Source organism: Fringilla coelebs (assembly GCF_963513975.1).
Source record: "Fringilla coelebs genome assembly, chromosome: 21".
Taxonomy (NCBI): Eukaryota; Metazoa; Chordata; class Aves; order Passeriformes; family Fringillidae; genus Fringilla; species Fringilla coelebs.
This window is the reverse complement of record NC_140047.1, coordinates 6,558,221-6,571,807: the sequence shown is the minus strand read 5'-3', so window position 1 is coordinate 6,571,807 and position 13,587 is coordinate 6,558,221. Positions and strand designations below refer to the sequence as shown.

At 48.2% G+C, this 13,587-nt stretch overlaps 1 protein-coding gene across 1 annotated transcript in view; it reads right to left on the bottom strand.

Moving 5' to 3' along the window:
- Positions 1-4,604: 4,604 nt before the first annotated feature.
- Positions 4,605-13,587, bottom strand: part of EEIG1 (estrogen-induced osteoclastogenesis regulator 1) — a 31,806-nt gene continuing 22,823 nt past the window's right edge. The window contains exons 5-12 of the mRNA XM_084219905.1: positions 11,938-12,054; positions 11,417-11,463; positions 8,784-8,935; positions 7,567-7,671; positions 7,122-7,311; positions 6,819-6,940; positions 5,637-5,706; positions 4,605-4,741 (exon numbers count right to left, since the gene is read on the bottom strand). Coding sequence (XP_084076031.1) covers positions 4,696-4,741; positions 5,637-5,706; positions 6,819-6,940; positions 7,122-7,311; positions 7,567-7,671; positions 8,784-8,935; positions 11,417-11,463; positions 11,938-12,054 — 849 coding nt within the window. The 3' untranslated portion in view covers positions 4,605-4,695. The remainder of the gene's footprint in view (positions 4,742-5,636; positions 5,707-6,818; positions 6,941-7,121; positions 7,312-7,566; positions 7,672-8,783; positions 8,936-11,416; positions 11,464-11,937; positions 12,055-13,587) is intronic.

The following is a 13,587-nucleotide window of genomic DNA, read 5'->3' as shown; positions in this document are numbered from 1 at the left end:
AATTTTGGAAGTTTGCATAGACCCATTCCCTTTCCAAAAATATCAGCCATCTCTCTATAGAATCTGATACAAATCGAGTGCGCCTCAGCCGAAGGTCACCAAGCTCAATTCACTTTCAAGAAAATAAAACATGATCTCCCCTTCCCCTCCCTCCCCCCACAAAAATATGGGCTCTACCATTATTCCATGTGTTTGAGGCAAGTTACCAGGCTCATCCCTCGCTCAGAGCTTCCTCCCAAAATTCCTTTTCATTTCCCAGGTTTCCACGCCTGCTGCTCTGCAGGCAGCGGGATGGGGGGTGCAGGGAGGGGGCTGATGGACACAGCTCTCAGCAGGGAAATGGGGGGAATTCTGCATTCATCAATCCCTCCCCGCAGCCAGGAAGTGGCTTTTCAAGGACAAACACCTGCAACCAGGCAGAGTTTGTAGGAACTTGTCCCTGGGGACTGGCCTTGTCCAAAGGGCTCGGTCACCAGAGCAAGAGCTCAGCTAGAGACCAGGTGGGGCAGCAGGGAAGGGCAGGAGGGGTGGAGGGGGGTCTGCAGCCCCCAGGTAAGGCAGCCAGGAGGGGAGGGGAGCCCCTCACCAGGAGGGGTTTAACTGTGGTGCTCTAGCGTACCTGGAGTGAGGTTTTCCCAGAGGTTCCTGGCAGCAGTGCAGAGACCAGCTGCACTGCCACCCGCTTAAAAAGAAACAGCAACAACAAAATAAATAAAAAGTCAACCCCTCCTATTCAGATGAGAATGAAAGACTATTTCTTCAGGCCTCCACCTGGTTTGGAACCCTCTAAAAACTGAAGCAAAAGTTTAAAAGGGCTTGTTAACCTTTCTGCAGGGGGCAAAGTGATGTGGCAATGAGGGGGGGAGAAATCACATGCCTGCTGCCCGTCACTCCAAGGGTCAGAACAGCACGAGGCCCCCATTTAAAGTGCTGACCATACAAAAGATGATGATGAGGGAGCAACATCCTTCTCCTCCCTTTTCCCATCACAATTTCCAACTGAAATCCATGTCCTTCACCAAGTAATGACTAAGCCTATTCTTCTGGACACTCAGTTTTATATTGGTTTTAAAAAAAGAAGTTAGTAAAAAAGTTACACTGAATTTCCTAACGCTTTGCAATGTGCTTCCACCAACTAAAGGTCTAGAAACCAGGAGCAGAGCCCACAATGTTTTGCCTGATCCCAAGACTGAAGCAGAGAGCCAGCTCTGCTCTCCAGGGCCAGCCAGGCATGAGCAGCCCTGCTCGTCAGCATCAGAGACCCAGGGGATGCAGAGTCTTGCCAATAAGGTTCTTTTACTTGTTTAAGCCACCTCTGAATCCCCTGAGAAGGGAAACAGTGTGGGGAAGAACATTCCCCCCTAAGCCCCCCTGAAATAAAATATCAATGAAATAATAATGCAGTCAAAAAACACCAGCCTGCTGGGTTTGTATAAAAAAAAAATTCCATAAACTTCACAACAAAAAAGAAAAACCCAAAGGAAACTAGCCAGCGGTTTGGGTCTGGAAACTGATTCACTTCTTAAATGTTCAAAGTTCAACAAGGAACAGGCAGCAGGGATGCCACAAGGAAAAAAGTGCTCGTGAGATGCAGCTTCCTGAGGCAGCAGTGAGTGTGTGGGGCCAGTGACCCCCACAGCCACCACCTTGGGTGCCCACAGCTGCCTAGGGACTGCTGGGCACTGCTTGTGCTGGATGCACAGCAGGAGCTCTGCACAGGATCTACAAATAGGAACAGACTGCTCCTTCCTCCCTCCACGTCTGCTCCAGCTTCCCCAGCTGTGCTGCACAAGGCTGGATGACCAGGACTACTTACTCAAAACCAGGGGCAGGAGAGCTAAAAAGCCACATAAAGATCAGAATCTGTGGAGGGACTAATGTGGAGACAAGGAGGAAATACCCCATGAGACAGTTATCAGAAATGCAAGCAGTGATGTGCCAAGCCACTGGAAGAGAAGCCAAAGACGTGCCCAGCTTGGCCACAGTGATGTGATGGAGCAAGTGATGCCTCTGCCAGCCCGGGAAGAAGAGACCAATGCTCTCAAAAGCTCAACTGCTTCTCCTCTTGCTTTGCTGGGAAGATATTCCTCCCTCTGTCCCACTGATTCCGTGACACGCCGAGCTGCCAACAGAGGCCAGAAGAATGCCCTGGGATCCCACTGCTCTGACAGTGACTGCCATTGTTTCTCATGGGAACAGAAGCAAAGCAGCAAAATGAGCAGGGTTTTAGCCTCTTTCCTGGCTTATGCTTGCTCCTTTCAAGTCCTGGTTGGATCTGATTTCCTGAGGGGCTTTGTTGGCCCCTGGGGAGCAGCCAGACCCTCGGCTCTGCAGGGCCATCCACAGAGAGGCAGAACAGCCCCTGCTGCCCCAGCCTCCTTCTGCCCTCAGCCTGACCTGACACACGGTCAGGCCAGGCCTGGCTCTCTGGCACTGCCCCAGGGAGAGAGAAAGACAAGCAGTTCTCTCCTTCCTGCAGACACGTGGCAGCCCAGGAACAGGGCAGGATGCTCAGCAGCCTGCAAGTGAGTGCCAAACCTACCCAGGCTGAATGAAGAAGAGATCAACATTAAAAAAACCTAGCAAGTGTGAAAGAGCTTTTGTTCTAAACAGTCTCAAAAGATCCAACACTTTTCCCCTATATTAAACTAAGCCAAGGTGTTGTCTGTATCCCCTTTTTACCCTAATTCATATTTAATTCCCTTTGAAGGGAAAGGGTGGAAAAGATGCATATCCTATATGTGGTCTGTCCAAACACAGAAAGAAGCCTCTTGACTCCAAGAGAGAAACCATCAAAACAGAGTAAGCAACTGTATAGTTTTACCACACTGCTGAGCACCCTCCCCATGCAGCATCCTTAGCTAGAAGCGTAAAAAAACAGCTAAATCAAGGCCCTTTCATTCCTTGTTTCTCATTCTGCCAGATTCCCTTTTCCAGCAGCTCATCTGCATGCATTCTGGCCAAAGAGACCACAGTTAATGCTTTTTTTTTTTCTCCTTTAAAAGAGGCTTTACAATAACTAAGAATTTGAACAATGTGATCAGTTACAAGTCTTTCCTTGCTGAACAGAGTGAGTGTGTGCCTGTACACACACACAAGTGCCAGAGGGGAGCCAGGTCCTGGAGAGTGGAACTGCTCCAAGGGCATGGCTGCTGAGTGCTACCACAGAACACTGGCAAAAGAGGAATGGGCACTACACAGAAATAGCTTATCAGCTGAGGGGCTCTGTACAGGGAGGGCTGCAAGCACAGCCTGCTGCTGGCCCACAGCCCGGGGCTGCCCAGATCCTCGCTGGCAATTCAGCTGCCAGGAGAAATCTCCAAGTGGGAGCTGAAAGGGATCGACATCTCTGCCACACACTGCAAGGAAAAGTGTCAAACAACTGCAGAAACCAAACCCAAAGAAGATCAATTGAAAGATCAACCAGAGAACAGTTTGAAGCCTTGTCAGAAGAGTTCACTCACCACAGAGCAGGTCAGAACAGCTGCTGTGGCTAATGCAGCAGCCAACACCCCTTCTACCCTTGAAGGCAGAGACAGTAGCTTCTCCCCAGCCCCAAAAGGAACCAGCACAGGCACAGGTCTCTGCTGACAAGGCAAGAAAGGTAAAGCAACACCAAATCCCTTACTAGCCCACGCCAAGATAGGCAATTGACATCACCACCTCAATAGAGAGACCACTGCAGTCAACTGCATCCAGCTCTGGCCCAGGGAAGGGCTGTCAGACAAGATTCTTTTCACAGTCCAAGAAGGGCAGTTCCCTTCCTGAGCCAGTGAAACAAGAACAAAAAAAAAAAAGAAAAAAAGAAAAAAAAAAGAAAGAGGCTTTGTACTCCAAGCTCCAACAGGACTATTTGCTGAATTAGTCCAGCAAACACAGATTATACTCCTGGAATAGTGAGTAGAAGCCTCCTCCAGGTAAAATCTATAAGCTCTAAAGTGCTCCTGCTAATGCTAGTTGATGAACACCCCCTTCCATGCCCAGCAGTGGAAGGGCTGCTGTAGTCAGTGGTGTGATGAGCACTCACATTTAACCGTTCACCAACTCCCAGCTGGATTGCAGTAGAGTTTTCTGAAATGCACTTTTGGGAAGTATTCCTATGAGAAGATGTTGTTTGGGGATGTGAGGATAGGAAGGTGAAGTGTACACCACAGCATACCTTGTTCAGTAAAACCATTGCCTTGGGAGGTGATGTTCCCTTGCAGAGTCAATGGAATAAAGCATCCTGCAAGTGGCCATGTCACCATGTCCCCAACAAGCAGCTCTGGGTTTGGTTAGAATGGTTTTCCCCACCCCCAGTGGTTTGAAGAGTTCACAGTGGTATAACCCAATGTTTTGGGGAGACAGAAACTGAGAAGTCCCCTGCTGCAAGTGAAAGGGTGGAATGAGGGATGCAGATGAGCAACATCCTCTGGGACTAGCCCAAGGATGAGCCCCACAGACACCTTGTGTCTGAGCAGGAACAGGGGAAGGCATGCACTGAAAGGACCAGGAAGCAGAGAAGGACAATGCCAATGCAGGGAAAGTGCATGTTCTGGAGTGGTCTCGGAGTAGTTCTGCAGTGCAAACATACAGGGAGGGGTGTGGAGAAATCCCTTCTGGAATGCTGCATGAAGAGAGGTAAAGGTTGGCATCCAGGTGGCAGCAGACTGGGTAGGGGGCCTGTGTCCAGCAGCTCTACCCTGTTCTTCACATTTAGTGGGTTTCAATCACCACTGGCTCGTAAACTCCAGATGAGACCCTGGGGAGGCAGAGGGGGAGAGGGGCTGGTTATTTTCCAGTCATTTTAGCAACCAAGTTGTGATTCAGAGCTCTCCACTCTCAAACACCTTCTTCTAAGCCCACTCAGGACACCGCCAGTAACGAGTCAGCCTTGTGGGAAGTCAGTCCTTGGAATACAGAGGGGACAAAGAGGTGGCAAGTCAGCAACAGAGCACTGGAGAGAGCTGGGTGTGACACACAAACCCTCCTGATCAGGACACAGCAAAGGGGGAGTATCCTGTCCAGAACACAGCCAGCCTGCCTGGCTTTGCTCTGCTCCAAGTTTTGTTACCAGCTTGATTGATACATCTTTGCATCACCATTACTGCTCTTTTTAATTCAACTGAAAAGATGCAACAAAGCCTCAAACACGACTGGACAAGAGCTGTACTAAGTGCTATAGTGGCAAGAAAAAGTTTTACTGCTTCAGAGGGCTTTCATGAGAGAACAAGCCCTCGATGATGATGGAAGAGGCAGGGGAAAGGGACAATAAGAGGCAAGGAAAAGGGACAATAAACGCCACTCTGCTGCAGTTTTGCTGCGGGCCAGCAGGAGGCAAAGCTCCCTGCTTCAGGAACAAACGGGAACCAGCCTCTACCATTTTGTCCTTTCACTCCTCACTTCTGTTCCTGGGTCTAACAACCACCAGGATCCCATTATCCCTCTGAGCTCCTGCTGAGAACTGCACTCATACTCTAGTGCAACTGCAGCCTGCCACCAAAGGCATTCCAGGGCTGTTAATGTGGGAATAAAGCCACCATGTAGCACATGATGTTTGGAAATCTCTCCTGTAGCAAAAAGTGGAAGTTTCCTAAGTACAGAGCCCACTAATCTCTCTGGGGCCCCTCTGGCTTCCAGCCTTTTGGGAAACCTACCTGTTTCCCAGCTGAATACCACTCAGCGTAGTTGTTCCGTCTCTGCTCACAAACAACCTCAGGTTACTGTCTGCAGATGGAAAAAGGAAGACAGACATCAAAATCCAGAACTACTGAGGCTGCCAGGCTCCTCCCTGACACTCAATCAGCACAGAACAAGTGTGTCTCAGCAGATGCACATCCACACTTCCTGGTGGTTTTCCCACAGTCATGGAGCCCCTGGGAACCCTTTCCTTGCTCCGAAGGGGAGCCTCCACAACATGCAGCTTTGGAAGAATCAAGGCAGAGATATTAATTCAGTCCTATGCCTCCAGCTGCCTCTTTTAAGGCAATTCCACTGATGCAAGTCCTTGGTCACCTTACACACATCTGAGCACGTAAGATGTGGGACCTCACACTGCTTTGGTAGAGTCACTGGGGGAGAATCTCAGCCTGTTCTGCTGGTGAGAGGCAGCTGCATTCAGTCTGGTTCTAACCCACACTGAGTGACCTATAACTCCCCACATGATAAGAGTGCTGCCATGTGCAACACTTTAAGGTGACTAATGGTAAATTAATGAAGCACAGATAACAAGCTAGGCTCAAGGCTAAAACTTAACAGAAAACCTCAGATTAAAAAAATCAGATTAAAGGTCGATTTCTATGCTAAACTAGAAAATGAAACTGAAAACAAAAGCAGTGACATTATTAGTTTTCTCCTAACAGATGCTGCGACTGCAATGGAGAAAACTCCTTCTTAAGCTCTCCAACAAGCCTGATCACCAGCACGTGGTATCCAATATTGCTGTAGAGATGTGCTGCTTCCCTCCAGTTGTGCTCTCCTCTTTTGATAAATACCCTTGGCCTGACCCTGGACAAAGGCCACTAGAGCTGTGCAGACAGCTGATGCAACTGATCTCCACTGCACTGAGAATCAGTATTTTTCCTCTCTCTCCCTGCATGTCTGAGCTACTATTCAATCTCTGCTGTCATGTGTGGAACAACAGCAAGTGCTATCTGTAAATACATGTGCAGCTCTCAAACCCACATAGTTTATCTACCACAGAAACACCCAGCAAGCACTGAAAGCAAATAGCTGTCAAAAAGAGAAGGGAGCCCATGGCAGATCAGATCTGACTGTAAACGCTTGGCAGCCCTGCAAAAGAACAACCCAGACATCCCCTCTGAGGCTTCTCCTCTCACCTTCAGTATTGCTGACATCTGTGAAGTCCTGACTCTGCATTATTTTCTCCACTATATCATCAGCATCGATCCTGGTGTCATCCACTCGGGTTGGGTGACTCTCCATTGAATCCTTTTTCCTCCTGGCAAGAGGAAATCCAGGACAAACTTACTCAGCTTTTCAAGACACAGACTACAACATACTGTCCTGCTTTTCTTGGCCACAGCCTCCTCCTCAGTGGCCACACTGTTCCACTGGTGCCTGCAGACAAAGGAGCAAGTTCTGTCTCTCCTTCCCAGAGGAAGGACTTTGCTGTTACTCACCGGGAGGGTCTGTCCAGCAGGAGGGGTGGTCTGGGGGGGCGAGGTGGCTTCTCCAGTTTGTGCTCCCTCTCCCCCTCAGGGTACTCCACGGTCATGCTGAGCCCCCCGGAGGCGCTGCTGCTGGTGGACGTGTTCCGGCGGTGGGTCAGGTCGGACATGCTGGAGGAGCGGGAGTGCTCCGTGCTGTAACCTGCCAACACAGGGGGCACAAACCTCAGCTGCTGCTGCTCCCACTGCTGGCAGCACAGCCAACAGCCAGGGCAGCTCCAGAGCAGCACTTCTGCTCCTGCACACAGAGGTTTACACATCTGTGAGCTCATCTGCAGAGACTGAGCAGGAGGCTGGTGTTACAGAGCAGGGTGAGAGAGATGGCTGCAAATCACTCTCCCAGGGACTTGTTGCAGGAAGGAAAAGGGATGGCAGAGCTGTGTGGATCAGTGGTTACCGGAGATCTTGGACTGCTGGCTGGCATAGCTCGAGTTCCGTGAGTGCCCTGAGTGGAAAACTTCCTCTGGGCTGGACAGGTTCTGATCTGACTCCTCTGGGACACCTGCCAAGGAAAAGAGGACACTGCTTACACCATAACCACTGAGCAGCTGGGAGTGAAGACTGATCTTGGAATGACAGATCAAGCAATGGGCAGTCTACTGGCCAGAGCCCTGCTGTGAAGGCCAGCACAGGGCTTAGAAACACCCAGGGAGTAGGGAAGACCACAGTGAGCTCTGTCAAGTTTATCACTACTTCTATTCAGCACATGAATCTACAAACATCTCTGGGGGCTTGTAGCATCTAGAATGACAAGCAGTGTCTGAAACTATCCATAGTTAAAAGCATCAAGCTAAGACCAAGTAAGCATCAGATGGCCACTGGCAGTAAAGTATTTCAGCCTCTGAGTGCTTCTGTTACCACCTTTCCCTTTCTATTACTTGTGAGAGAGCCTATAGCATTTAAATAATCTCTAATTTCATACAGACACTTCAGTGTGAGCCCTTCTCCTTTGCTAGCCCTGCTTGTCTCTCTTGCAGGAAGCTTATCCAGAAGGGCACAAATGTAACACATTAGCCAGCTTTTTAAGAACACCACTTGCACCACGTGCTCTGTCAACTGAGGGGATGAGGCTCAAGTGCTATTTTGGTGCAGAGTATCTGCCTGCACATTTGGAATGTGCTGGGAAGGAAAAAAACTGATGTGAAAATGCAGTGCCCTTGAAAACAGGCTCATACAGAAGGCAAAGAACTGCATCAGCAACTGGAACAAGGCCACTAGACCTTAAACCAACCTCTAAAACCTTCAGAGGAACTTTTCTAGAAGATAAGTCTGAGCAACAGAATAGCTGAGTGCAGAACAATGGTAAGTATCACTGAACACAGTGGAAAGCAGGGATGAGTGCAGTGCATGAATTATTAAATCCCCAGCAAAAAGAACAAATTGCTTTATCTCCACGAACAGAAATATGCACGTGGCAAATATTCAACCTTCCTCTCCTCAGTTACACTTAGATGGCTTTGTTATTTTCAATATTCTGAATGGGCAATGGGGTTGAGGATGGCTGTGGGAAAACATGAAAAATTAAAGAGTTTCTGTGCTTGCAACTGCTGGGAAAAAAAAAGGAGTGTCCAGGCACAGCCATGCATGGCATGGCTCCAGGGTGGGCATTCAGACCTGAGCTGAGGATGGCAGTTCTTGGCTTGGCCTGGCGCAGGGAGCCAATTGTGGAGGAGCTGCTGCTGCTGCTGGTTCCCTCGCCCTTGCAGGTCAGCTGCAGAGTGGAGTCCTGCCCCGGGATGGTGATGGACTTGGCAGTGGAAGGAGGCCTGCAATCAGAAGGGAAGGAGGTTACAGACTGCCAGGCAGGGAGCAAGGGCATCATTCTGTCCGTCCCAGCCTTCTCAGCAGAGGGAAGCTGGCAGCCCTCTGACCAGCAGCTCAAATGGGATGTTGGGTTTTGTTTTCACACATGCAAGACTGGTGTCTTCCCTACCTTGGACAGCATTACAAGAAAAAACAAGTTTTTGAGTTAAATTAAGGCAAAAAGGGGGCATTCATTCATTTATACAGGACAGCAGGCTCAGAACTTGCACTGTCCTCCAGGACACCATCCAGAGCTGCCCTTCACCCCCAACATGTGTCCACTGGCCAGCTGGCTTCACAAACAGGAACCAGTTTGCTGTTGTCCCACTCTCAAGTCCAGCTTCCTTTCTCTTACACCTCTTTGGCCAAAATGAAACCTTTTATCCCAGCAACCCTGACCCCCTTATGAGAGCACTTTTACAACAATCAAATAACCTTTCCCTTTTTTAACTGACTATTAAACTCCTTTTCAGTGAGACTAAAGTGTTTTTCCAGCTGTCAGAATTATTTTTCTGGTTATTCTGTGAGCCTGCAACATCCCTTTGTAAATGCTGACTGCAGGGCAGATCTGTGAGTGCCTGGAGCCCCCTCCCTTCCTCCAGAAGTGCTTTTGGGTGGAAGCCACAGCATGTGCAGCGTGGCAAAGTGAATATTCCTGCTGGAGCCCTAACCTCTCTGTAGCCTGAAGTCTGAACTGGAACTAAAGAATCAGATTATGGATTTTAAGTGAGGAGTGAGAAATAAAATCTTTTGTCTCTCCCAGAGCTCTGAGGGAAGATGTTACATGAGAGGGGATCTTTGCAGTATTTTAGAAGACAGAATATTTAATGTGGGCAGCTGAATGGCTGTAAAGCTTTCAGGAAATTCACAACATGCCTTCACCAGGAAAAAACCCTCCCTAATCACCTTATCAGTGATTTGCATGCACCCAGGTGCTTTGGGGACTTGACTTCACAGGTTTTTAAGGCTTTTACAACCTTAAGCAATCAAACTGTTCCTGCAGCAGCTGTGGGAGCAGCCCCTTGGTCTGTCAGCTCAGCTGCTCTGCCCCTTTCAACAACCCCAGCAGGAGAAGGTTCATGGAGTGCTGCAAAAAATCAGTGCTTGGAAGTGATTTCCCAGCACAGTTTAATTCCTGCCTAACCCTCTAATGAGTGTCATTTACCAGAAGCTCTACTGATCAAGAACTATTCCACATGCAAAGTTTCTATTTTTAGATATTTGCACATCATCAACATAAAAGGGAAAAGTGGGAATGACTGCAAAAATCCTTCAAGAAAATTAGGTTTGACTTTCAGACTGAACCTACTTACATTAAATGGATATTTATATGCTGTTCTGTGTAATTTTCAGGCATTCTAACAGTGGAACTTACTTCCATTGCAAAGGAGCAACAGGTATTTTTGTAAGACATTATTACCAGACATTCTAGTACCCTACATTTAGAACATCTGTTACTGCTATAAAGTTATGGTTTAAGATACTCAAAACTTCTATATTACACTTTCTTCTGAAGCAGAAATTCTTCACAATCAGATGACACTGATGCTGGGTTCAAAAGTGTCAGAAAATACTGCAGCACTATGAAAAGCCACTCACAAAACAAACCTACTAAAAAATACGCAGCATTTTTAACAAGAATTTGAGCTAATTTACACACTCCAAGCCAGCTCCTAAAATTAGATCTACAAGAGTTGGCCTCAAGGTAAAACTTTCTTCTCTCATACCGTTGGGAGGCAACATGAAATATTCCTTTGGGCACATGGCAGCCCTGCTGTGCAGTCACACACCTTCCAGCACACCACAGCAGGGCTGGGACTGTGATGCTGCACTGTGGTGGCAGGGAAGATGTGGCCAGGATCTTTGTTGATTCACCAACAATTCTTTAAGCAGCAAAACTGCTCTCCAGCCTAACTGTAGTTATCCTTTCCTATCATTATGCATTTAAAAAACCTCACATTACAGCAATTTCTCTGCTAATTAATACAAGTTGTGAGCCCTGTAGAAAAAAAAATTAAAATGATTCAGCCTTGAAGTATTTTTGTTGCTGTTTCAATCTGAGATCTTTATCCCCCATGGTATGTGCTGAAGCGTGTCCACTTCCAAGACTGTTCTCTTTATTGACCTTTCTCCTCTTGGAGGTCAGTGAAACCAAGCCCAGAGCCATGAGAAATTCCATCCTTCATGCAAAACATGAAGTTTGTAATCAAAATCTACTGGTTTCTAAAACCTAAGTTGCACCAGCAGGGAAAATACTGTGCACAGCAATAATCAGAGCTGGGAAAGCCAGAGCAGAGAACAAAACCAATTAACAGCACAGGCTGGCTCTGCTTTTCTGGTTGATTCAACCAGTTTTACTGTACTTCCCAATACCAAGGGCATCTTTTCCCCTCCCTTCATCAATTTTAGTGTCTGCCCAGAATGGGGTGCAGCCAGGAACTCACGTTTTGAAGCAGGGGTCCCCAGAGAGCAGGGACATTCCGATGGTGACCTGGAGAGGGGACACAAGGCACATCATCATCCACACTGCACTGAGCTCCTCACCTCACAGCAGCCAGGAGCTCAGGGGCTAGGTGTAAAGATCAGCCAGATTTAGCTCCTTTCCCAGGGAAATCAGCTTCAGGGATTTAGCAAAGTGTTTCCCTCCCTGCCCCAAATCCCTGGCATCAGTAACTCCAAGTGGCAGTGGCTCAGCAGGACACCAGCTGGGTCATGCTGACAATGCCTTGTAACATTTCCCTCCCTCCTGTTCCTGGCTTTTTTGTCAAGGGTCACTGCTTGGCCAAATCAATGCCAAATTATCAAAGGGCAACTCTGATAATGGGAAGCTTCCCAAGTCAGTCAAGCAGCACAAGAGCAAAATCCTGTCTCTACATAACAGGACCTTCTCCAGGCCTGGCACTGCACTGTGATCTCCCCAAAGCCCTAAGCAGGATTTCTGCTGTGTAGGTTCTAGCTGTTGTACCTTTAGGATGGAGTTGTCCTGTCGGGTATTCTTAGTATCATATCCTTCCAGCAAGCAGCAACGGACAGTGGATCCAGAGCCTGCAAATTCTGCCAGATTTAGATCAGCAAAGCCCAGCTGCAGCCAAGAAAACAATGGAGGGGAAGGTGAGAGAACAGACATTACTCCATAAAGGGATACAAGCATCTCACAGACCAAAGGGAGAAAACAGGAGCCAAGACACAGAGTGGTGGCTGTGAAGATTCCCTGTTATTGAGGACGGACAGGGTCACATTCCTAATCCCAAGCTGGATGGACACTTGGAGGCCTTCAGGAAGCCAAGCCCATGGGGAAGGGTGTACAGTAGTGCTGGTGGCCAGGACAGTGTTAACCAGCCTGCAGCCATTGCATAACCAAGGACATGGAAGGCACTAGGTCAACAATGTGGAAAAAACAGAATCACACATACACAAACATAATAAGGCACTCTTTGTATCGGGCCATCCCAGAATGCAGTGGAGCATGTGAACCAGGAGATGAAAGGATATTGTTACAGGGGAAAGTGACACCATCCTGAAAAAAACAACAGACTATGGGCACGGGGAGCTGGAGGCCCAGGGCCATGCAGCACTGCCTGTGCCTCACCCCTCAGAGGCAGCTGCTGGGCTGGGCAGCTCCTCCTCAACGCTGCTGAGGTTTAACTAGCAAGGGGTTGGTTTGACAGGCAGAAGGAAAGAGAAATATTTGGAGAGATTTAGTTGTGACCTCTCTAAACTTTCTCTAACAAATGGGAAACAAACAGGGAAGGTGACAAAGCTGAAGATCACACGCATTTTCAAAAAGGGCACCGATCCCTCCAGAGTAAATACACACACAATGAAGAGCACCTTTGTTTTCCTGCCCTAATCCCTGGTGTACTAACACAGTGTTTCAAAGAAAAAGTTACAGCTTGTTTTATGCACAGCTTTAGGAACAGAAGGCAGTTGTGCCCCATCTCATCTGATCAGCAGGACATGCTGTACTCTGTATGTGGCCAAAGCATCCAGGCGTGGAGCATCTGCGTCACAGCAGCAGCAGCAGGTCACCTCCCAGGGGAGCAGGAAACACAGGTGGAGCAGCAGCAGGTCCTTCTGTGCTCTGCAGCACATCCCTTCTGCCCTGCTGCTGACAGCTGGATGACAACTGAACGGAGAGCCCCAACAGTAGCACCATCCTATGGAACTGTGGTGCCTCTGTCAGCTGAGGAAGCTGACAGAGAGCCCCAGCACAAAACAGTCACTGCCAGAGGAACGCTGGCTTCCACTGTTCCAAGTCAAGAATCACAGTCTGATCAAGATATAGGATTGAGGGGGAAACAGCAGCAAGATTAATGTAGCTGCTTCCTTCATCCCATTCTCAAAGGGGAACTTCTGATGGCAAAAAAAAAAAGTGGGATAAAGAGAGAACCTTTTATCAGCAAATAAAGAAGGAAAAAAATAACCTTTCTTCCTCTCTTCTCACTTCTTAAGAATTCCATTAATGCAAGTGTTTCTTCAGCTCTTGCTGCAGAAATTTCTCTGTCTCTTGTAGCCAAGGGCTATGCTGTTTGCTAATTATTCACCAATAAGGAAAAAATTTTTATCTCTTAGAGATAAACAGGACAGAGGAAAGCCACAGAGGGAGATGCAATCC